Below are 23501 nucleotides of genomic sequence, written 5' to 3'. Positions count from 1 at the left end.
AGAGGGTCTTGCTCTGTAGCCCAAGTGGAGTGCAGTGGTGTAATCACAGCTCCATCCTTGAACTCCTGTGCCCAAGCAGTCTTCCCACCTCACCCTCGGAGCCGCCAATATTACAGGTGCACCAAGATGCCCAACTAATTTTTTAAAAAGTTTTTGTAGAGACGACGTCTTGCTATGTTGCCCAGGCTGGTCTCAAACTCCTGGCCTCAAGTAAGCCTCCCACCTTGGCCTCCCAAAGTGTTGGGATTGCAAACATGAGCCACCGTGCTCAGCCATTCCTTTAAAATAGGAATACTTGGGGTTCAGATCTTTGACCTAGGTCTTATTTGTGTCAATGAGATTAATGAGCCACAGCCCCGAGTTTCTCACCAGACATTTTTGATTTGCATTTTTAGACAGTAGTTGCTTTAAAAAACTTGGGGACCTGGCTTAAAATTAATTTTGAAATTTTGTGCATTAAAAAAAAAAATGTGGCCAGGCGCAGTGGCTCACGCCTGTGATCCCAGCACCGGACTTTGGGAGGCTGAGGCAGACAGATTGCCTGAGCTCAGGAGTTTGAGACCAAGCCTCGGCAACACGGTGAAACCCCATCTCTACTAAAATACAAAAAATTAGCTGGGCGTGGCGGCGTGCACCTGTAGTCTCAGCTACTCGGGAGGCTGAGGCAGGAGAATTGCTTGAACCCGGGAGGCTGAGGTTGCAGTGAGCTGAGATCACACCACTGCACTCCAGCCTGGGTGACAGAGTGAGACTCTGTCTCCAAAAAAATTAAAAAAAAAAAAAAAAAAAAAAAAAAGTTATTGGCAGACCGTTATCTGAAACCTGCCTGGAATTACTTTCAATTTATCCTTTACTTAATTTCCTTTTTAAATTGAGAGCTTTTTAGTGATTTAAGCAAACTTTCCTATGTACACTAGTATTTGTCAAAATAAATTTTTAAAGCTTGGTCCATTTTTTACTATAAAAGTAATTTATTATGGGGAAAACTAGAAAACAAGATGAAGTATATGCACAAAAACTCATTACCCATAAATTGACTACCCTAAGATAACTGCTTTTAATATTTTGATGTCTATATTCCAGTCTTCTTCATATATATTTATGCGTTTGTTGAATTATACAGAGTAGTTTTTTTTTTAATGTGATGTCCTTGCCATACCCTAGGGCTGTATTAGCAGATCTTGATGTTCTGAGGCTTGTTTATTGAATCTGGGCTGCAAACAAAATTAAGTGACACATGCTTTATTCCAGATTGTAGTGCTATTACATGTATTGTCATTATTATTATTTTAGCCATAAGTGTTTGGTTTGAGGCAGAAGTAATGGGATATTGCTGTCAAGTAAACCAGGGCCACTAACCTTGTGTGAATCAACTTAGCATTTTAAAATTATAGACTCGAGGTTTTTAGAAGAAGCTGAAGGGTTCTGTATGCTGCATGGAAGACTGAGTTCAAATCCTACTTCTGACACCATATGATACTATTTTTTCCCATCACTTTAGGATGGGAATTTCTTACAGTTAGTACAACGGTCATGCAGATTTCTGTTTTCCCAGGGCCTGGCACAGAATAGATGCTCAGCAGATTATGACACATGTGGCTTCTTTTGCTGTGAGCCAGTCATGGGATGAAGACACATTGCTTATACATTATTAATTGATTGCTATAAAACATGTTGCCTCAAAATATAATAGCTTAAAACTTATTTTCTCATGTAGTTCCTGTGAGTCAGGGATCCAGACATAGTTTGTCTGGGTGGCTTTGGCTTACCATCTGTAGATTGCAGTCAGTATGTCAGCCAGGGCTGCAGTCATTTGAAAACTTAATTTAGGCTAGAAGGTCCACTTCCAAGATGGCTCATTCACATGGCTAATTGGCAGGAAGCTTCAGTTTCTTACTACATGGGCCTTTCCAGAGGGCTTCTGAGTGAGTACATGACAGTGTGTCCCTGGCCTCCCCCAGAGCAAGGAGAGAGTAGGAAGGAAGATCTAATACCTTTTATGGCCTAGTGTCGGAAGTTGCCCCCTCACAATTCCACTTCATCCTGTTTGTTAGGAGTGAGTCACAGTGTCCAGCCCACACTCAAGGGGAGGGGGATTAGGCTATACCTCTTGAAAAGCAGAGTACCAAACAATCTTATAGTCAAGATAGTGTGTATTTGTGTAAGGTTAGAATAGAGGGTCCGGAAATAGACCTATAATTATATGACCACTCGAAAAGGCCAAGACAATTTAATGGGGAAAGGGCCATCTTTTAAAAAATAATGCTAGACTATTCACGGTAGCAAAGACATGGAATCAACCTCAATGTTCATTAATGGTAGACTGGATAAAAAAGGAATGTGGCACATGTACACCACGGAATACTGTGCAGCCATAAGAACGAGATTGTGTCCTTTGCAGGAACATGGATGGAACTAGAGGCCATTACCCTTAGCAAACGTAACAGAGGAACCGAAAACCAAATGTTGCATGTTCTTACTTATAAGTGGGAGCTAAATGATGAGAACACATAGACACATATAGGGGAACAGCAGATACAGGGGCCTTTTGGAGGATGGAGGGTGAGAGGAGGGAGAGAATCAGGAAACATAATTAGTGGGTACTAGGCTTAATTCCTGGGTGATGAAATAATCTGTACAACAGACCTCCATGACACAAGTTTACCTATCTAACAAACCTGCACATATACCCCTGAACTTAAAAGTTAAAAAAAAATGGTGTTAGAGCAACTTGACGTCTTTATTGATTAGGAAAAAATGAACACTGGCCCTTAACTCTGCAAAACTGCTAGAAAATAAATAAATAAATAAATAAATAAATTAATTAATTAATTAATAAATAAGGTGGTGATATGCCCTTGTAATCCCAGCCATTCCAAAGGCTGTGGCAGGAGGATTGCTTGAGCCCAGGAGTTCGAGAGGAGCCTGTGTAACATCGTGATATAAGAAAATGAGACTCTTTCCCTGCCTTTCCCCCTAAAAAGAGAGAGAGAGAAAATCTGTGTGGCCCTTGAGTAGGCAAAGATATCTTGGGGCAAGAAAATGAGACTCTTTCCCTGCCTTTCCCTGCAAAAGAGAGAGAGATAAAATCTGTGTAGCCCTTGAGTAGGCAAAGATATCTTGGGGCACAAAACATACAGACCCTAAAAGAGAAAATTGATGAAGTGGACTTGATCAAAATTTAAAACTTTTGCTCTTTGAAAGACACCATTAAGAAATAAAAACAAGAAAATGATGGGGAGAAAATATTCACAGTTCATATAGCGAACAAAAATTGGTAATCCAGAATGTATAAAGAGCTCTTACAACTAGCTAATAAGAAGACCAAGAAAGATGTGGGCAGATACTTCACCAAAGAAGGTATATGAGAGGCCAACAAACACACGAAAAGATGCTTGTCATTAAACATAATTTAATCATCAGACATACGAATTGAAACCACAGTGAGATACCACTCCACACCTGCTAGAATGGCTAAAATTAAAGACTGATAGCAGATATCGGTGAAAATTTGTAGCAATTGGAACGCTAATGAATTTTTGATGGATATATACAATGGTACAATTTGGCAATTTCCTGTGAAGTTACACATACATTTTTTATATTACCCAGTAACTTTTCTCCTAAGTATGTACCCAAGAGAAATGAAAACATGTCTATAGAAATATTTGTATATGAATGTTTGTAGCAGATAAATAATAACTAATGCCTGGAAACAACTAAATTGTCCAGCAGGTGAATGGGTAAGTTACAATATATCCATACAATGTAACACCACTCAGCAATAAAATGGAACCAACACCTGATATATCCGACAACATGGATGAATGTCACAAATGTTATGCTGAGAGAAAGACATCAGACACAAAAAGAATAAATCCTATATGATATTATTTACATGAAATCTAGAAATCTAGACAAATCTAATATATAGCATGATCAGATCAGTGCTTCCTTTGGGCAAGGGGTGGAAGATGGGGAATGACTGAGAAGGAGCACAAGGGAAACTTTCTGAGATGATGGACTTGTTCTAAATCTTTATTGTAGTGGGGATTGCACCTGTGGGTGTCTTTCTTATATCACGATGTTACACAGGCTCCTTTCGAACTCCTGGGCTCAAGCAATAACTGTTTATTATTACAGTTATTTCTTAATATTTGTAGGGGATTGGTTCCAGGACCACCCCACCCTCTGCCCCTAGTATACCAAAATTTGCAGATGTTTAAGTTTTTTGTATATAAAATGGCACAGTATTTGCATATAACCTACACAATCGTTATATATACTTTAACTCACCACCACATTACTTAGATTACCTAATACGGTGTAACTATATAAATAGTTGTTATATTGTGGGGGGATTTGTATTTTTTTGGTTGTATTGTTATTACTATTTTTATTTTTCCTTGAATATTTTCAGTCTGCAAATGGTTGAATCTATGGTGCTGAACTGGTAGATATGGAGGGCTGACTGTATTTTATTGTTTAAAAATTACACCTTATTAACGTTCATTTAAAAACATATCTCTTGAGGTTTGGATTTTTCAGAAGTTATAACATCTGATCTTTAGAGTCAGTGTTCAGTACTATCCCTTTGTTATCATTTATAGGTCAGGCTTAATAGTATTATGTCTAGGGAGAAAAACGCCAAACTGCGGCTTCTTTCCACAGAATAATTGGCTCTCATTTCCTCATCCACCCCATATTAGTAACTTGTCTTGATTGTAGAAGCAGGCTAATGGGACGCTTTGTCTGGGCTTCTTTGTGAAAGCTTTTTTTTTCAGTGGCATGTGCTATTATGCCTGCCATGCCATTTGAATCCTGTCATTGTACTTCTTGACCAGCTTGTCAAGGTAGGCATACAGAAGATAGCTCATGACTCCTGTTAACTGACTCATCTCTTATGGTTGCAGATTCTCATAAACACAAAGATAAACACAAAGATCGAGAACACCGGCACAAAGAACACAAAAAGGACAAGGAGAAGGACCGGGAAAAGTCCAAGCATAGCAACAGGTAAGGGTGGAATCAAGCAAGTCCCTCATCATTCAGCAGTGTGTTGGCCATTGCTTGGCTTACCTGGAATAGGTCTTAACTTGAGCTACGGGTAAAGATAGCAAAGTAAGTAGAAACTGTATTTGATCCTAGAGTTGCTATGAGGATGGCCATGATTTAGGCCTTGAATGGGATGCCATTGTTCAGATCAAGATGTATAAAGCAAGTATGTTTAATTTTCTTTTAATATATACCTCATTAAAAATACAGTTGTTCACTTAGATAGGTAAGGATTCATTGTGACACATGATGGCATTTAATCAAGTCTGTAGCAAGCTTGCCTTGATAAGAGGTAACTGGATTGGAGACCTGATTTTTTTTTCTTCTTTCTATATTTTAAAGAGTTTACATTAAAAATTCTTAACTTGGGCTTCCATGGTCTGTTAGTCCCTGAAATTATATGCAAATGGTTGAGTATATGAGATTTCCTGGAGAGACTATTCCTAGCTTTCATCATGTTATCAGAGGAGTTTGGCTCCCACAAAAGCCTACAATCACCAATATGAATGAAACTCAATAGTGCTGCCTTCTGGGATGTAAGCCTCAAGAAGATGTTTCTCTTGTTCATTTTGCTCCCATTTTTTTTGGTGTAGGAGGCAAGTGGTTAAATCTAGTTATTGAAAATGAGGACTTGCACTTCCATTCTGATTTAAAGACAGTTGTTGGTGAGAAAGCCATATGGTATTCCCATTCCCACAGTGGCCTGAGCTAGGTTAGGGAATGTAAAGATCTGTCACACATTAGAACAAGTGTCTCCATTCTAGAGTTATTAGAACTTCTTTATTAACTTGTCTTATTGTCTGTAGACAAGTTAAAGTGAGAATTGCTTTCTAAGTCTGTTCTTTTTTGCGAATCATTAAAATAACCAGATTCAATTTTCTCTCTTGGGAACATTTCTTTGGGAATCATGTATCATGCCTATGGCCTTTTTTCCCTATCTCTCACTCATCTCTTGTCACTTGATCATCTAGTTTCCATTTTCATTATTCTGGTAAATTTAATCTCAGTAGTTGAATCTACTCTACATCTTTTCTAGTTTATAGTTGTCTAGCTTATGTTAATATCTACCATACAGCAAAGAATATTGCCAAGGATAAAGAAGTTTATTGCATAATGATAAAAAGGGACCCGTTAGGAGAACATAACAGTTACAAATGTTTATCCACTAACATCACAGCCTCACAATACATGAAGTAAATCTGATAGAGCTGCAAAGAGAAATAAACATTCATAATTATGGTCAGAGATTTTACTATCTTTCTCAATAATTTTTAGTCCAAATAGAAAATAATTAAGGATATGGAAGACTTGAACAATATCAACCAACTTGATCTAATCGACATTTATAGGTTTTTCCCATCCAACAATATTAGAATTTTCTCTTTTCTTTTCGTCTACTTTTCCGCTTTTAATTTTTTCAGGTTTTATTTTAGATTCAGTGGGTACATATAGGCAACTTTGTTACCTGGGTATATTGCTGTGATGCTGAGGTTTGGGTACAAATGATCCCGTCACCCAGGTACTGAGCATAGAACCCAACAATTAGTTTTTCACCCCTTACCGCCCTCCCCGGTCTAGTAGTCTCCAGTGTCTATTATTGCCATCTTTATGTCCATGAGCACCTGATGTTTAGCTCCTGCTTTAAAGTGAGACCATGTGGTATTTGGTATTCTGTTCTTGCCTTAATTTGCTCAGGATAACAGCCTCCAGTTGCATCCATGTTGCTACAAAGGACATGATTCAGTTCTTTTTTTATGACCATATAGTATTCCGTGGTAGATATGTACAACATTTTCTTTACCCAATCCATCATTGCTGGGTACCTAGGTTGATTCCATGTCTTCGCTATTGAGAATAGTGCTGCAGTGAACATGTGAGTGCATGTGTCTTTTTAGTAAAATGATTTGTTTTCTTTTGGATAACCATACCGAGTAAGGGGATTGCTGGATCAGAAGGTAGTTGTTTTTTTAAGTTCTTTGAGAAATCTCCAAACTGCTTTCCCTAGTGGCTGGACTAATTTACATTCTCATCAACAGTGTGTAAGTGTTCCCTTTTTTCTGCAGCCTTGCCAGCATCTGCTGTTTTTTGATTTTTAATAGCCATTGTGGCTGGTGTGAGATGATATCTCATTGTGGTTTTGATTTGCATTTCTCTGATGATTAGTGACGTGGAGCATTTTTTCATACATTTGTTGGCCATTTGTATGTCATCTTTTGAGAAATGTCTGTTCATGTCTTTTGCTTGTTTTTTAATGGGGTTACTTGTTTTTTGCTTGTTGAATCATTTAGGTTCCTTATAGATTCTGGATATATACCTGTTAGATGCGTAGTTAGTGAATATTTTCTCCCATTCTGTAAGTTGTCTGTTAACTCTGTTGATAGTTTAATCAGATCCCATTTGTCAATTTTTGCTTTTGCTGCAATTGCTTTTGGCATCTTTGCCATGGAATCTTTGCTCGTTCCTATGTCCAGAATGGTATTGCCTAGGTTGTCGTCTTAGGGTTTTTATAGTTTTAGGTTTTACATTTAAGTATTTAATCCATCTTGAATTGGTTTTTGTTTGTGGTGTAAGGAAGGGGTCCAGTTTCAGTTTTCTGCATATGGCTAGCCAGTTATCCTAGCATCATTTATTGAATAGGGAGTCTTTTCCCCACTGCTTATTTTGGTTGACTTTCTTGAAGATTAGATTGCTGTCGGTGTGCGGTTTTATTTCTGGGTTCTCTGTTCTGTTCCATTTGGTCTATGTGTCTGTTTTTGTACCATTACCATGCTGTTAGTGTTTCTGTACCATTACCATGATGTTAGAATACATTCTTTTTAAGTGCACACGAAATGTGCCAAAATAGCTCATACTTTGGACCCCACCCTCCTTAAACCATCTTCTTTGGCTTTAATGCCTCCATGCCTCTCCATCTTTTTGGCCACCTTTTTCACCTCTTTCTAATGCACAGTTATTCCTTAACAGTTTTTGGCTCTCTTTCTCTGCTACCTGTTTTGCTGTTTATCCTTATTTCACATTCCATATTCAGTCTTGTGAACTTCTTTTCAGTTCCTTAAACATAGCATGTTTTCTGATGCCACTAAGCCTTTAAACATGCTGTTGTTGGTTCTGTAATACTCTCTTGCCCTTTTGCTGTCATTCTTTTAGTTGCAACTCAGACTTGATTTGTTCCAGGTATCCTTTCTACCCATATTAAATGCCACTTTTGTGTGCTCTCTGGTGCCTTGAATATATTCCTAGCATAATAATTATTATGATATTTAATTGTCTCTTTACTTTTCTCTATGGCCTCCTGGACTGTAAAGTCCCTGAAAGCAGAATTGGGATATTTTTTGTTTTTTCTGGGGTGGTGTGGGGCGGGGGGTGGTTTTGTTTTTTTTGTTGTTTGTTTGTTTGTTTGTTTTTTTGAGACGGAGTGTTGCTCTGTTGCCCAGGCTGGAGTGCAGTGGTGCCATCTCAGCTCACTGCTATCTCCACCTCCCAGGTTCAAGTGATTCTCCTGCCTCAGCCTCCCAAGTAGCTGGGATTAAGGTGCGTGCGCCCACACCCAGCTAATTTTTTGTATTTTTAGTAGAGACAGGGTTTCACCATGTTGGCTAGGCTGGTCTCAAACTCCTGACCTCAAGTGATCCGCCCACCTTGGCCTCCCAAAGTGCTAGGATTACAGGTGTGAGCCACCACGCCTGGCCTTTTGTATTCATTTTGCATCCTTCAGGCTTAGTATGGTACCTGGCAGATAGCTGGCACTTACTAGTCTATATTTATTGAATTAATGAGTGGATGATCTATGGGTACATTAACTCCCATCTTCTCTCTTCTCACATACTCTTAGTCTTCTATAGGATAGTCATTAAGTCACTTTGGCTTATCTCATTTTTCACACAATTGTGTGTGGTAAAATAAGCATAACAAAATTTACCATTTTAAAGTAGCATTTAGTACATTAACAATAGTATGCAACTATCACCACTATCACCAGAACTTTTCATCATCCCAATCTCTGAATTCACTAAATAATAACTTTTCATTCTGTTCCCCTGTCCCAATATCTTTCTACTTTGTCTTTTTTTCTCTTTCCCTTCTACTTTTTATCTTTATGAATTTACCCATTCTGAGTACCTCATATAAGTGAAAGAATACAATATTTATCTTTTTTTAATCTGTTCTGTATTCTCTTAATATGTTTTCAAGGTTTATCCATATTGTAGCATATCAGAAATTCATTCTTTTTTATGACTGAATTATATTCCATTGTATGCCTGTAATCACATTTAAAAAAATCCACCTGTTGATGGACACGTGGGTTGTTTCCATCCTTTGGCTACAAATACATGTTTGAGTTCTGCTTTCATTCTCCAGGGCATATACCTAGGAGTAGAATTGCTAGATCATGTCCAACAATGGCTGGCTGCCTGCTATGTTTTTACTGTGCTAATTGATGTGAAGTGTGAAAAAAAATTAGATAACCTTTGACCATGAACAGTATCATCTGAGGAGGTGAGAGACCTGCTTACAGATCAGATGAAGAATGTTGATTTTTATATTACTAGACTGTAAGAAGAAATTCCAGAAGACTTTAAGAAGAAAGAGGTTAATATTTAAAACATAAGCTTTTGAAAACGTATCTTCTCTAACACATTCTACTTTGTTTTGGGAGGAAAGATACAGTAAAAGTGACGTAAAGGCTTTGAGACATGTAAGTTTGGCCCTGTCCTGTTTTACAAAAATCTTCTCTTAAAAAAAAAAGGGATGTGATTTTTTTTAGAAGAAATCCTCATCCTTGTGCATCCATTTAAGTCTCATGTGATCTTGGCTAGGTTACTGAACCTTCTTCAACTCAGTTTCTTCATCTTAATTTTGATACATGCTTCACAGGGAAACCATGGGAGTCAATAAATATAGAAGCTCTTCAGTTGTGAACTGCTCTACAGATGTGCAGAGATGACACTTTTACATCTATTTAAAAGCATACTTTTCCAAGATCATATTGTAGGTAAATTCAATAATTTGTTGTATGTACTTTTGTGCCTTTTTTCTTTCTTTTTTTTTTTTTTTAAGACAGAGTCTCGCTCTGTCACCCAGGCTTGAGTGCAGTGACACAATCTCGGCTCACTGCATCCTCTGCCTCCCGGGTTCATGCCATTCTCCTGCCTCAGCCTCCCAAGTAGCTGGGACTACAGGTGCCCGCCACCACGCCCCGCTAATTTTTTACATTTTTAGTAGAGACGGGGTTTTACCATGTTAGCCAGGATGGTCTCGATCTCCTGACCTCGTGATCTACCTGCCTTGGCCTCCCAAAGTCCTGGGATTACAGGCGTGAGCCACTGCGCCCAGCCACTTTTGTGCCTTTTAGTATTTTCTTCATTCCTATAAAAATAGAAGCCTTTTTGCCAAGAGCTATTGGAAAAATCTGGCCTGAGTTTCTGTTTACATATGACATGACTAAATCTAGCCCTTGGTTTCTTATTCACATGAGTAAATTTTAACAGTTTAATCAGATGATCTGTTGTAAGCAAACTTTTAAGTACTTCTTGTTTTGATGTCTACTGATACAGTACCTCTTTGCAACAAAGCAAGGATATTGGTTATATTCCAGTAAAACTATTTTTTTTTTTTTTTTTTTTGAGATGGAGTCTCGCTTTGTCGCCCAGGCTGGAGTGCAGTGGTGTGATCTCGGCTCACTGCAACCTCTGCCTCCTGGGTTCAAGCGATTCTCCTGCGTCAGCCTCCCGAGTAGCTAGGACTACAGGCGCCCGCCAACACGCCAAGCTAATTTTTGTATTTTTAGTAGAGACGAGGTTTCACCATATTGGCCAGGCTGGTCTCGAACTCCTGACCTTGTGATCCTCCTGCCTCGGCCTCCCAAAGTGCTGGGATTACAGGCTTGAGCCACCGCACCCGGCCTCCAGTAAAATTTTATATACACTGTGATCCCTTTAAAGTACCTCTGATCTTTTAAATAGTTTAGGGTTTCTTCGATTTCTTCAGTAGCAGATTAAAGAAATCTGGGGGATTATTTAATCACATCTGAACCCCAGAATAATTAGGATTTAGCATGTTCTGTTCCAAAATGCTTTCATTTATTCTAGTCCTTGCTAATCAATTGTAGCTAATTTTGTGGCCATTTGTTACGAGAAAACAAGTGTTTCAAATGTGTTTCCGTGTCCCTTCCTTCTCTGCTAGATATTAGCACCAATCATTTGTCATCAGGCTACACTTAGGACCCAAGCCCAGGAGGCATTTACTCTCCTGTGCAGTAGCAATACTGCAGACTTGGAGTGGGAGAGTAGCCTTTCTGCAGAAACAAAATGGGGCTATGGATCCACATCCCAGGAGATGCCATTTGGTTTCCTCTTTATTGTCCTCATGCAAGGTGCAAAACAAGGGAGTAGGTGTTAAGAATCATTTCATCTTGTCTTCTCTTTGTGTGGACAGGAGTCTGAGGTCACTGCTCAAAGTCCCACAGTGATGTGGTAGCAGAAATAAGAGGATGCGAGACCAAGGATCCTGAGTCCCCACTACATTATTCCTTCCTGTGAAAAATACCTCCCTGTGTAAAAAGAGTTAGTTTTGTAGCCAAACTGTCTGTTTAAATACAAGCACCCCTTACTTGTATGCATATGGTAGGAAGCTCAGGTTTAAAAATGTCAGATCACCTCAGGCACTGCCTTTATCTCTCTTTGTCCCCAAATCCCTGAAATCTTTGTCACTGAAAGTATTAATCTCATCAAATTCTGAACCTATGAAAACTTCTTCTCTGTCTTTCTCTTTTCTGGCCTGTAACATCACAAGAACAGCTCACACCAAAGTTAAAAGATAATTTCATCAGTCATCACTTATCTCTTGACACTGCTTCTTTCTGTTAGCATTAATATTTTGCTCCTCAGATCCTTTTTCTTTTTTTTTTTTTTTTTTTGGAGTCAGGGTCTCATTGACTCCTAGGCTTGGGTGCGGTGGTGTGATTATAGCTCACTGCAGCCTCCCTGGGCCCAAGGGGTCCTCCCACCTCAGCCTCTTGAATAGCTGAGACAATAGGCATGCACCACCATGCTTGGTTAATTAACTTTTTTGTTTTTAGTAGAGATGGCAGTCTTGCTGTGTTGCCCAGGCTGGTCTGGAACTTTTGGGCTCCCACATTGGCATCCCATAGTGTTGGGGTTACAGGCATGAGCCACCATGGCCGGCCCTCTTTTAAAAAATACATAAATCTCAAAAGGAATACTCTTCTAGATGCCAAGGAATTACGTAGCTTGTAGGATCTCACGAGCTACCTTTCTTAAAGGGTTACATTCTTATCCATTGTTTATCTTTAATAGTAGATCTCTTGTATAAACAGAATACTATTAAAAGCAATTTGGGAGGGGGGCTTGATTTTAGAAAATAAGAGAATCGTGTGAAATGAAATTCCTCCTCCTAGTTTTTGACTCTGTGCATTGCTTGCTAATTTTAAACCTGGCATTCACACTGGAGTGACAAATTTGTGGAAAGCAAGGGAAGACAGAAAACTGCTGTGAAATAGCAAGGGAAGTACTTTTCCAGCCATATTGGCAGTGCTATTCTGTACTGTCAGTGTGAGAAACATCTGAGAATAAGGATGCTTTTGGCTTCTGCTTTCCTTTTAGTTCCAAATCCTACCTGAATTGTAATTGAGAGAATGTAGGATTTTAGGAATATGTGCTTGAATTAAGCATCCAGTTCTCAGATTCGGGGAGATTTTTCTGAAATTAATAAAATTTAAAAGATATGTTTGCTGCTTTCCTTGTGAGTGGTTTGCCAAAGCCCTCCCTTTGTCTACGCATCACTATATCATCCTGTCTGGGGGAAATGGACAACTAACATAGGTAGGCAGAGAAGATTGAACAGTTTGGAAATGAGGAAACTCAGTACCACCACCATTCACATGGGAGTCAGTATGATATGTTGAATAGCACACTAAGATAAAAGTTAAGAGGCTGGGTTCTATCATTTATAAGCTACGTGTCATGATCCAAGCTGCTTAACTTCTCTGGGTCTCATTTTCTGTTTTGGTCAAGGGTTGATAACAATACCTGCTTTATCAGTCTTTCAAGTTTGTTTATGTATATGATAGCTCTTTGGGAACTGTAACATACTAAATAATTGAGATAATGATGGTGATGATGATAATTACCACAAAGCCTAGTATAATATGCAGATAATTGGAGCTGTTGAGTTTGGTAGTTGAATCTAATTCAGTAGTTATTGATAGCATTCAATTTGGAGCCCTGATATTTTCAATATTTATCCCTATCATAGTGCACCATAATCATTGTTTTATTTCATGGTGGAGACAGCATTTGAGCTAGCCATTCAAAGATGGTTAAAATTTTGCTAATGGAAAGTAATGGTTAGAAAGAAAAACATAAGCAAAACATAGAGGCATTGTAGTATATGCTTTGTTCTGGGAGGAATCTAGTTAGGTGGAATAGTAGAAAATGAGACCCAAAAAAGTGGCTTGAGGCAAAACTATTAAATGCCATTTCAAAAAGTTGGGACTTGTTACTTACACTAACTAAAAATCGGGGGGAAATGTTGGGACTTGATTCTGAGTTGAGCAAGAAGCCACTGGAAATAGTTGAGCAAAGTGGATATAAGACTTAGCCACAAATGACATGAAGGGTCTAAGAAAAAGGGTTCCTGTCTTGGATAACTGGGTGGCTGTTTACGCTATTAATAGAGACAAAGAACTTAAGGGAGGAATGGGAGTTAGAATGGGTATCGGTTTTGCCATCTTTGGGCACATCCTTTTATCCTCTCTGGCCTGACAACAAAGGATTAAATAATTTCTAGGAAATTACATTTACCTTGAAGTTTTGATACTTCTATAATATAAAACGCCGGAGTCCTTGTGATTTTGTTTAGTGATATATAATCGGCATTGTAATGTATAATGATGATGGACATTAAGGAACCCTTGTTTCTTAGTGCCTTTTGGAAACTGGCTTATTTCAGAAGCTGCGCTCTTTTCCCACAGGCAACTTTTGAAGTTACTTAAATATTTAATTTAACAAACATCATTTAAGCTTTAACTGTCTACTATCCTTGAAAGGATCATGAGTTTCCCTCCTAAACCAAGACTTTGAAGCTCTCTGTGCTGTCTCACAGGAATCCCCATGATCCAACTTCATGTGACCTGCAGAGGTCTGCTGCCTTGAGGAGTAGACAGGTAGCTGGGCTGTTAGTGGCTAAGTCCTTTTCTCAGAATATATGGAGGCTTCTTCTACCTTTAACAGTGCTTTTTTGCTTTGTTTGGGAAGTAACAGAGTAGTCAAGTGCATGACTCTGGAGCCAGACTGCCCGAGTTTAAATCCTGTTTCTCTCATTAGAGGTAGTTCCTTGGGTGAGTTACTTAACTTGTATGTGCTTCAGTTTCCACATCTGTGAAATGGAGATAGCAGTACTTAACCTGAGTTTTGTTACCGATATCAAATGTGTTTAGATAAGTGCCTGGCACTGGGTGCTACTCAAGTATCTGTTAAATACTTTTATGGGGGATAGAGGACAGATTTAAATGGTTTCCCATAGCTAACATTCTAGCTTTCCAGAATATCAGTATTTTGTCGTGGTAGTGGTGGTCTTTTTTCCTAAAGAAACAATGCTTTGCCAGACGGAAAACATTGTTCCCTACCGGCTCCCTACTTCCACCCTTTCTTCCACTCTTCTATATAAGTGCCTTAGAGAAACCCTGGTCACCCTTTTCTGTGGTCTGCTTAGCTCCAACAAGAATCATAGACTAAAGGTTTTGCTGTCATCACTTTAAAAATAGTGTAAGTTATTTTTTTCTTTCTTTTTTTTTTTTTTTTTGAGACGCAGTCTCAGTCTCGGCTCACTGCAGCCTCTGACTCCCTGGTTCAAGTGATTCTCCTGCCTCAGCCTCCCCAGTAGCTGGGATTACAGGCATGCGCCACCACGCCCAGCTAATTTTTGTATTTTTAGTAGAAATGGGGTTTCACTGTGTTGCCCAGGCTGGTCTCGAACTCCTGACCTCAGGTGATCTGCCCGCCTCGGCCTCCTAAAGTGCTAGGATTACAGGCGTGAGCCACCATGTCCAGCCAGGTTATTTTTTCTTTAATGGAATTCAGCCAATTGAAGCATAACACATGGCATGAACACTCTGGAAAGGTGGCTTTGGATCTTTCCATTTGTTCGCTTTAGCATTGACTTTTGCTTTGTAGTCCCTGCTAGTGTGTTGGAATCTTACCCCATACAGATGCAAACTATGAACCAAGAAGTCAGCATCTATGCCTAGCCAATAATTAGTTGTTTTCTCGTTCAGAGTTCCTTATGCCCATGGGGTAAATTCATATTTCATCCATAAGTGTGACCATTACAGAAGTTCTAGGACTGCTACTGTCTGTATTTTTGTCCTTCAGCATATCCCAGACTAAACTTACTCTTAAAATATGTTTGTCCAACCTTTGGTTTCCTTCCTATGGTTGATATTAAGCCTTTCTTCTACTCTTAGAAGACAAAATGGGTGGGGTGGGGAGACAAAAAAGGCAACCCCAAAGGTTTTTATCCTTTCGGGGTATCCAGCATTTTTCTAATTTAGCCCTACTGAAGTTTCTTCAATAATTAATCAGCTGTTTTTCAGCCTCTAAACTGGCTAATATTATAGCCTTCAATTGTACTTTTAAAGCCCTTTTGTGACTTTGACATATTGTGTCTATTGTGTATGGAAGAGTAACAAGATCAGTATGAAGATAACACAGTATCTCTTAAAACAGGCAGCCAGCAAATGAACTTTCTGCATTGGTCAGAATTTCCATCATTTCACTGTTAATGAGGAAAGTACAGTTCTTTAGCTACCATGAAAGTCAAATATGTCCTAAGCCTTTTGGAAAAAGACATACATGTTAGAAAAGCTCAAATGGATGAGTCAGCCTGACTGACCCCACATTGACTCCATTTTATATGCTGGCCAAATCCTGTTTCTGACTTTCCTGGCACAGCCCTGGACATGCTTCTGTATCATAGGACTTGTTCCCCAGTGCCTTTGCTACTTCCTTCAGGCACATTCCTAGGAAAGATTGGCAGTGGGGTTTGCTCTTTGCCAGCACTCCTGCCGGTTTGGGGGTTATGGATGCCAGGTTGGGCTCCCAGGCACTCTGCTCTCTTTGTTTGTGGAGGCAGGGACAGTAACAGCACCTGACAAGTAGGGATGATCACATTGTATTCAGAAGCCTGGTGGAGCTGTATAAACCCAAATTTCTAACAGTCTCCAATGTAATGCCCTGTAACAGAAGCTGTCCTTAACCCTGAATCATCTGAGTTCAGCTAGTATAAAAATGCAAATCTGCTCTTATGCCTAAACAGTTAGGAGTAGAGGAGACTTGGCTTCCTTTGGAAAGTCAGGATGATAGCTTCATCCCATTCTGGTTTTTGTGATTAATTGTGACCTACAAAGGGGTTTACTACTCTAGCAGGAACTTTGAATTTCCTATATACATTTCTCTCTGGTTAGCAGGCAGAGGAAATATCATTGACTTTTGGCTTCCTGGCAAATGTCTCATTTGCCTTGTCATTTGTTGATTCCTTTTGCCTGATCTCTGTTTGGTGTGATAATGTACAGCAAAGCTGAAAACTGCAGGGCTACATGTACACTTGTAGGTACCTATGTTGTGATTGCCAAAAGGCTCAGAAAGCCAGTTTTCTAGTGAAATTGGCTAACATTCTAAGAAATGCTTTCAATGAGAAAGAGAACGGGTCAGGGGAAGGTAGAACTTAAAGGAAGATGGAGTGTTCATGAATTCAGATTCCTGAATTAGCCATTTATAGTTTCATGGGAAGACAATGGAAAAAAAAAAAAAAGAAAAGAAACAAGCAACCCCAAAGGTTTTTTATCCTTTCAGGTATCCAAACATCTTTATTCTAGAAAGTTTCTGCTTGAGGGTAAAATAAAGCTAGGACCTTATAGCAAGTCTCAGACTCACCATGGCTGTTTCTTAACACCAGTCTACCTTAAGCAGTAGGTATCAATTTAGTGGAAATATAAGGGTATTGATATGTAGTGGAGGCTGCTCTCTGAAGTTGGAGGTGGAAATACTAAGTTTAAATCCCAGCTTTACTTTTAACATTGCAACTTTGAGTAAGTCTTTTAACCATTGTCTCCTGTTTGTATCAGGATGTGGGGATAGATAATAAAACCTGCCTCACAGAAGTGAGAATTGAATGAAATAATGTATGTGAAAATACCAAGTACAATGCTTGCTTAGAAAGTAGAATTTTGTTTTGCCGTCCCCTCCCCCACTATAGTTGGCAGGGCAGGGGGAGGCAGTATATTCATTCATCAATATTACAGATGCAATTGTTCCCAGATTTTTTGCTTTTAGGCAAAACCTTGTATAGATGACTGTATACCCTCTTACAGTTGATGCTTAGTAAAACAAAACTACCATGCTTTTATAATGGAATGGTAAGCTCAAACATTTTTCTGGTAGTATAAAAACCAAGTGCCTGTGATTACATATACATTAACTCCTGAAGAATCAATTATAATCTCAGCAACCTTGCTCTTTGACCATTCATTCTAAAGCTTGGCGAAATTAATGAGAACAGATAAGACGAGTGCTAATGCAATTGGAAGACTTTTTTTTTTTTTTAAACAAAGTAAGGGATACATTTTTAAATAAAACATTGCATTTTGGTAAAAAACACAGATTATGAGAACACATTGAGTTAGAGGAACATCATATTGATTCCAAGAACAAAAAGCATGGTGGAGAAATTTTGTAACCATGCACATCCAGTGTGCTCTGTTCTCATGAGTTAAAAAGAATTTTCCTCCTATAGAAACTTGTTATTTAAATGTGTGTCACATGTAAATAACAGTCTAATGAGAGTAATATAGAGGGAGAAATATGTAAGCAAGGGTAAGTGGGCATTTTTTTTTTCCCATCTATTTCAATACTTGGGTCTTTCCTAACGTATAATGCGTCCTGTTTCTCCCTGGCTAGATTTCTTAAAGTTTCTGCCATTCATCACTCAAGTACCTATCTCAAGTTGTAGCTACTTTTGTGTGCAGGGTGTTAATAGCAGATATTTTCCTGATCTAGATTTTGTTGCTCTGCCTAACTGCATGCCATCATTTGTTTCACCCTTTGTGATCTTCTGCTGTAGTCAAATGTCCCTTTAGAACAAACTTCATGGGGTGGACATAGCCTAATGAGCTCATTGCTGATGAAGTCTTTTTTTCCTGTGCATTGGTTAGTGCAGTAAGCAAGGCTCCTTAACTGCCTGTCCTGGTGTACTGAAAAATAATAGTGTTCTGTCACCTTAAACTACAACTTGTGGTTTTTGCTTATTGCTTCTTTAGTCTTTGACCACATGCATGTTTTTACATAGTTGCAGTTATTTTATTATATCCTTTTTCTGTCATAAACACTTTCCACATGTATTTGTGGTACTCAAATTATAGCTTAGCAGTTAAATAATTTGATATATTACAGTTTCTCCTCTTGTTAGGTGTATCCAATTCTGGGGTTTGTTTGTTCGTTTTTGTTTATTTTGTTGTTGTTGTTGTTGTTTAAGGGAAGCACCAAAATATCTTTTTTAAATTAATTAATTTTTTTTGAGGCAGAGTCTCACTCTGTCGCCCAGGCTGGAGTGCAGTGGCGCTATCTCGGCTCACTGCAAGCTCCACCTCCCGGGTTCATGCCATTCTCCTGCCTCAGCCTCCCGAGTAGCTGGGACTACAGGCACCTGCCACCACGCCCGGCTAATTTTTTGTATTTTTAGTAGAGACGGGGTTTCACTGTGTTAGCCAGGATGGTCTCGGTCTCCTGACCTCGTGATTCGCCTGCCTCGGCCTCCCAAAGTGCTGGGATTACAGGCTTGAGCCACTACGCCCAGCCCAAAATAAACATCTTTATATGTAATGTTATTTCCCTAAGATAAATTTCCAGGAGCTTGATCCCAGGGTAAGAAGCTATGAACATTTTCATGGCTCTTGCCTTATAATGTCATACTTTGCTTTTTAACCTTTAACAAAGAACACTCCTATGCCCTTGCTTTCAGATGGGTCTTTTTTTTTTTTTTTTTTTAAATTTTATTTAATAGTTTCATGTTTCATTTGCCCACCTAGATCATTGCTTTATTATTATTATTTTTTTATTATACTTTAGGTTTTAGGGTACATGTGCACAATGTGCAGGTTTATTACATATGTATCCATGTGCCATGTTGATTTCCTGCACCCATTAGCTCGTCATTTAGCATTAGGTATATCTCCTAATGCTGTCCCCGCCCCCCCCACCCCCCACCCCACAACAGTACCCGGAATGTGATGTTCCCCTTCCTGTGTCCATGAGTTCTCATTGTTCAATTCCCACCTATGAGTGAGAACATGCAGTGTTTGGTTTTTTGTCCTTGTGATAGTTTACTGAGAATGATGTTTTCCAGTTTCATCCATGTCCCTACAAAGGACACGAACTCATCATTTTTTATGGCTGCATAGTATTCCATGGTGTATATGTGCCACAGTTTCTTAATCAAGTCTATTGTTGTTGGACATTTGGGTTGGTTCCAAGTCTTTGCTATTGTGAATAGTGCCGCAATAAACATACGTGTGCATGTGTCTTTATAGCAGCATGATTTATAGTCCTTTGGGTATATACCCAGTAATGGGATGGCTGGGTCAAATGGTATTTCTAGTTCGAGATCCCTGAGGAATCGCCACACTGACTTCCACAATGGTTGAACTAGTTTACAGTCCCACCAACAGTGTAAAAGTGTTCCTATTTCTCCACATCCTCTCCAGCACCTGTTGTTTCCTGATTTTTTAATGATGGCCATTCTAACTGGTGTGAGATGATATCTCACTGTGGTTTTGATTTGCATTTCTCGGATGGCCAGTGATGATGAGCATTTCTTCATGTGTTTTCTGGCTGCATAAATGTCTTCTTTTGAGAAGTGTCTGTTCATGTCCTTTGCCCACTTTTTGATGGGGTTGTTTGTTTTTTTCTTGTAAATTTGTTTGAGTTCATTGTAGATTCTGGATATTAGCCCTTTGTCAGATGAGTAGGTTGCAAAAATTTTCTCCCATTCTGTAGGTTGCCTGTTCACTCTGATGGTAGTTTCTTTTGCTGTGCAGAAGCTCTTTAGTTCAATGAGATCCCATTTGTCAATTTTGGCTTTTGTTGCCATTGCTTTTGGTGTTTTAGACATGAAGTCCTTGCCCACGCCTATGGCCTGAATGGTATTGCCTAGGTTTTCTTGTAGGATTTTAATGGTTTTAGGTCTAACATTTAAGTCTTTAATCCATCTTGAATTAATTTTTGTATAAGGTGTAAGGAAGGGATCCAGTTTCAGCTTTCTACATATGGCTAGCCAGTTTTCCCAGCACCATTTATTAAATAGGGAATCCTTTCCCCATTTCTTGTTTTTGTCAGGTTTGTCAAAGATCAGATAGTTGTAGCTATGCGGCATCATTTCTGAGGGCTCTGTTCTGTTCCATTGATCTATATCTCTGTTGTGGTACCAGTACCATGCTGTTTTGGTTACTGTAGCCTTGTAGTATAGTTTGAAGTCAAGTAGCATGATGCCTCCAGCTTTGTTCTTTTGGCTTAGGATTGACTTGGCAATGCGGGCTCTTTTTTGGTTCCATATGAACTTTAAAGTAGTTTTTTCCAATTCTGTGAAGAAAGTCATTGGTAGCTTGATGGGGATGGCATTGAATCTATAAATTACTTTGGGCAGTATGGCCATTTTCACGACTGTCCCTGTTTGCAGATGACATGATTGTATATCTAGAAAATCCCATTGTCTCAGCCCAAAATCTCCTTAAGCTGATTAGCAACTTCAGCAAAGTCTCAGGATACAAAATCAATGTACAAAAATCACAAGCATTCTTGTACACCAATCACAGACAAACAGAGAGCCAAATCATGAGTGAACTCCCATTCACAATTGCTTCAAAGAGAATAAAATACCTAGGAATCCAACTTACAAGGGATGTGAAGGACCTCTTCAAGGAGAACTACAAACCACTGCTCAATGAAATCAAAGAGGATACAAACAAATGGAAGAACATTCCATGCTCATGGGTTGGAAGAATCAATATCGTGAAAATGGCCATACTGCTCAGATGGGTCTTTTCTTATTGTGAGGAAAGGACTAATGTGAGTCCCATCTAGAAGTGACTAACCTGCCTAGTTAAAACTAGAAGGAAATACCCACTGTATTCCTAGCCAGGAAATAAACCCTGGCTTGGCTACGTGTGTGGTATGTTTCGAGTCTGGCACAAAGCCACCAAACACATTTTTGGTGAGTTGGTTTTAACCTCCTCACATCAGATATGAATGCTGAAGTTGGAGCTTTCATTATTGTTTTTGTGCTGGTAGAATGTTGCAGAAATACACAGGGCTGGCTGTGTATTCTTAGTCACTTTAAAAAAAAATGTCCTGGTGTGTCTAGAATGATGATTTCTGTTCTTTGCAAAAATAAAAACATCAAACAAGAAAAAGTCCGATGTAGCCAAGACCCTCTACTTGAACCTTCTGTCGGTACTGTTTGTTTAAGTACTGTAAGTTTCCACGGTTCATGTTACCTTAGGATATCTTGTGAAACAAATCCTTGTGGTCCCTACTCTGGGCTAATGCTTTGTGACTTAACTTTTTACAGTGAACATAAAGATTCTGAAAAGAAACACAAAGAGAAGGAGAAGACCAAACACAAAGATGGAAGCTCAGAAAAGCATAAAGACAAACATAAAGACAGAGACAAGGAAAAACGAAAAGAGGAAAAGGTACAGAGTTTTCTAGTAGGGGAGGAAGGGACATGGATGCACTTTTGTTTACCTTTAAAAGCAGGTATCTTAATTGCATAGTAAGATCCCTTGGTCTTGAAGTGAAAGGTCTCTTGTCAGGAGAATTTAGAGCAAACTTTAGTCCTAAACTATAAAAACTAAGCCTTTTACCACCATATGTCTCACAGTAGCAGATCTGTCCCTATCATTACCTTTTTTACTTTATATTGCCAATGGATGCATTGAGAATGCATTAGGAAAAACTAATTGTTTTTGGGAGAAGGCCTAATGCCTTGTTGGTCTTCTGTTCATTAGAGGTTCTTCCCAAGTGAAAATTTAGTGATGCTGGTGTCCTTTGTGGCTTTTGGTTCCAGCATAACCACTGCAAGCCTTCTAAAAAGGACTAGGCTCACCCGGCTGAGAATGAATAATACTCTGTATAGTTTTAAAAAGAGATTGTTTTTATTTTAGTTTTGCAAAAGTAATTTTTGTACTTGGTAAATTCAGATACTATGAAATAAGGAATATGGTGAAGAAGACATCTCTTCACCCCTGACTCACTGTCTCCCATCCTTCTCAGAGGCAACCACTCTACTGATTATGTTTTGTATCCTTCCAGAGATACTCTGTATATCTGTATGTGTGTGTGTATCCCTTTGTGTGTATATATGAAGATTTTTTTGAAAGATAAATTTTCTGACGAATCTAGAAAGCAGGAAGTCAAAGGGGGAGGGGGTCATGAGTATACTTTGCCTAAGTCAGAGAAGGCAGGGCATAGACTACTTTTTTGTTTGTTTGTTTTTTAAATAAAGACGGGGGTCTCACTGTGTTGGCGAGGCTAGTCTCGAACTCCTGGCCTCAAGCAGTCCTCCCACCTCATCCTCCCAAAGTGTTGGGATTACAGGCATGAGCCATCACATCTGGCCCAGTTTATATGTTTTGTTTGTTTGGTTTTTGCTTTTGTTTCCTCTCTGCACTGCCAATGGCAAATTCTTGAGTAGTGGAACATATTTATTGGGGAAAAGAGACCTGCCACCATTTAAAAGTAAAAAGCTGCCATTTTGAAGGGAAACCTTTCTCAATGAGTTGGACAGTTTCACCCAGAAGAATTGTTAAAAACGAGTTTTGGACACAAATGTCAGGACCTTTAGTTCATCTTTTCAGTTTTGCTAACATAAGAGCCAGCCTGTGATCATGATGTCCCAAGAATTGATGCTACGTATTCTCAAAAAGAGGTTTCTTCAAATTTAGTCCTTTCAAGGTACTAGTTACTGTTGTTTTACTTTTCAGGTTCGAGCCTCTGGGGATGCAAAAATAAAGAAGGAGAAGGAAAATGGCTTCTCTAGGTAAGAGTTTGCTGCTGCGTGGGCTTCCCTTTCTCTGGGTGGGCAGCAGGCCAGCTGCCTGTGTTGTAGTGTTGTCTGAGTTAACGCAAAACCCATTGACCTGGCCATCTTGATGGTTCCCAGAAACTCAGCAGTGAGAAGACTTGGTATAAGCCAACCTGAGTCTTTCTACAGTGCCATATAGTGAGACTGACCAGCACATTTTCCAGAAGGTTATTTCGAATAGAGAAGGTTGACAGGAGAGATTTTTAAAAATTGAGATTTGATTTGCATATCACAAAATTTGTCTTTTTAATGGTATACAGTGTACTGTTTTTTTGTTTGTTTGTTTTTTTAGT

At 39.0% G+C, this 23501-nt stretch overlaps 1 protein-coding gene across 1 annotated transcript in view; it reads left to right on the top strand.

Moving 5' to 3' along the window:
- The window catches only part of TOP1 (DNA topoisomerase I), a 95916-nt gene that overhangs the window by 25172 nt on the left and 47243 nt on the right, over positions 1-23501 (top strand). Inside the window, exons 3-5 of the mRNA XM_032142397.2 lie at positions 4914-5016; positions 21694-21817; positions 23108-23163. Coding sequence (XP_031998288.1) covers positions 4914-5016; positions 21694-21817; positions 23108-23163 — 283 coding nt within the window. The remainder of the gene's footprint in view (positions 1-4913; positions 5017-21693; positions 21818-23107; positions 23164-23501) is intronic.

The sequence above is a fragment of the Hylobates moloch genome, unplaced genomic scaffold (genome assembly GCF_009828535.3).
Source record: "Hylobates moloch isolate HMO894 unplaced genomic scaffold, HMol_V3 SCAFFOLD_21, whole genome shotgun sequence".
Classification (NCBI taxonomy): domain Eukaryota; kingdom Metazoa; phylum Chordata; class Mammalia; order Primates; family Hylobatidae; genus Hylobates; species Hylobates moloch.
The sequence above is the reverse complement of the archived record's forward strand: the minus strand, read 5'-3'. Positions and strand labels throughout refer to the sequence as shown.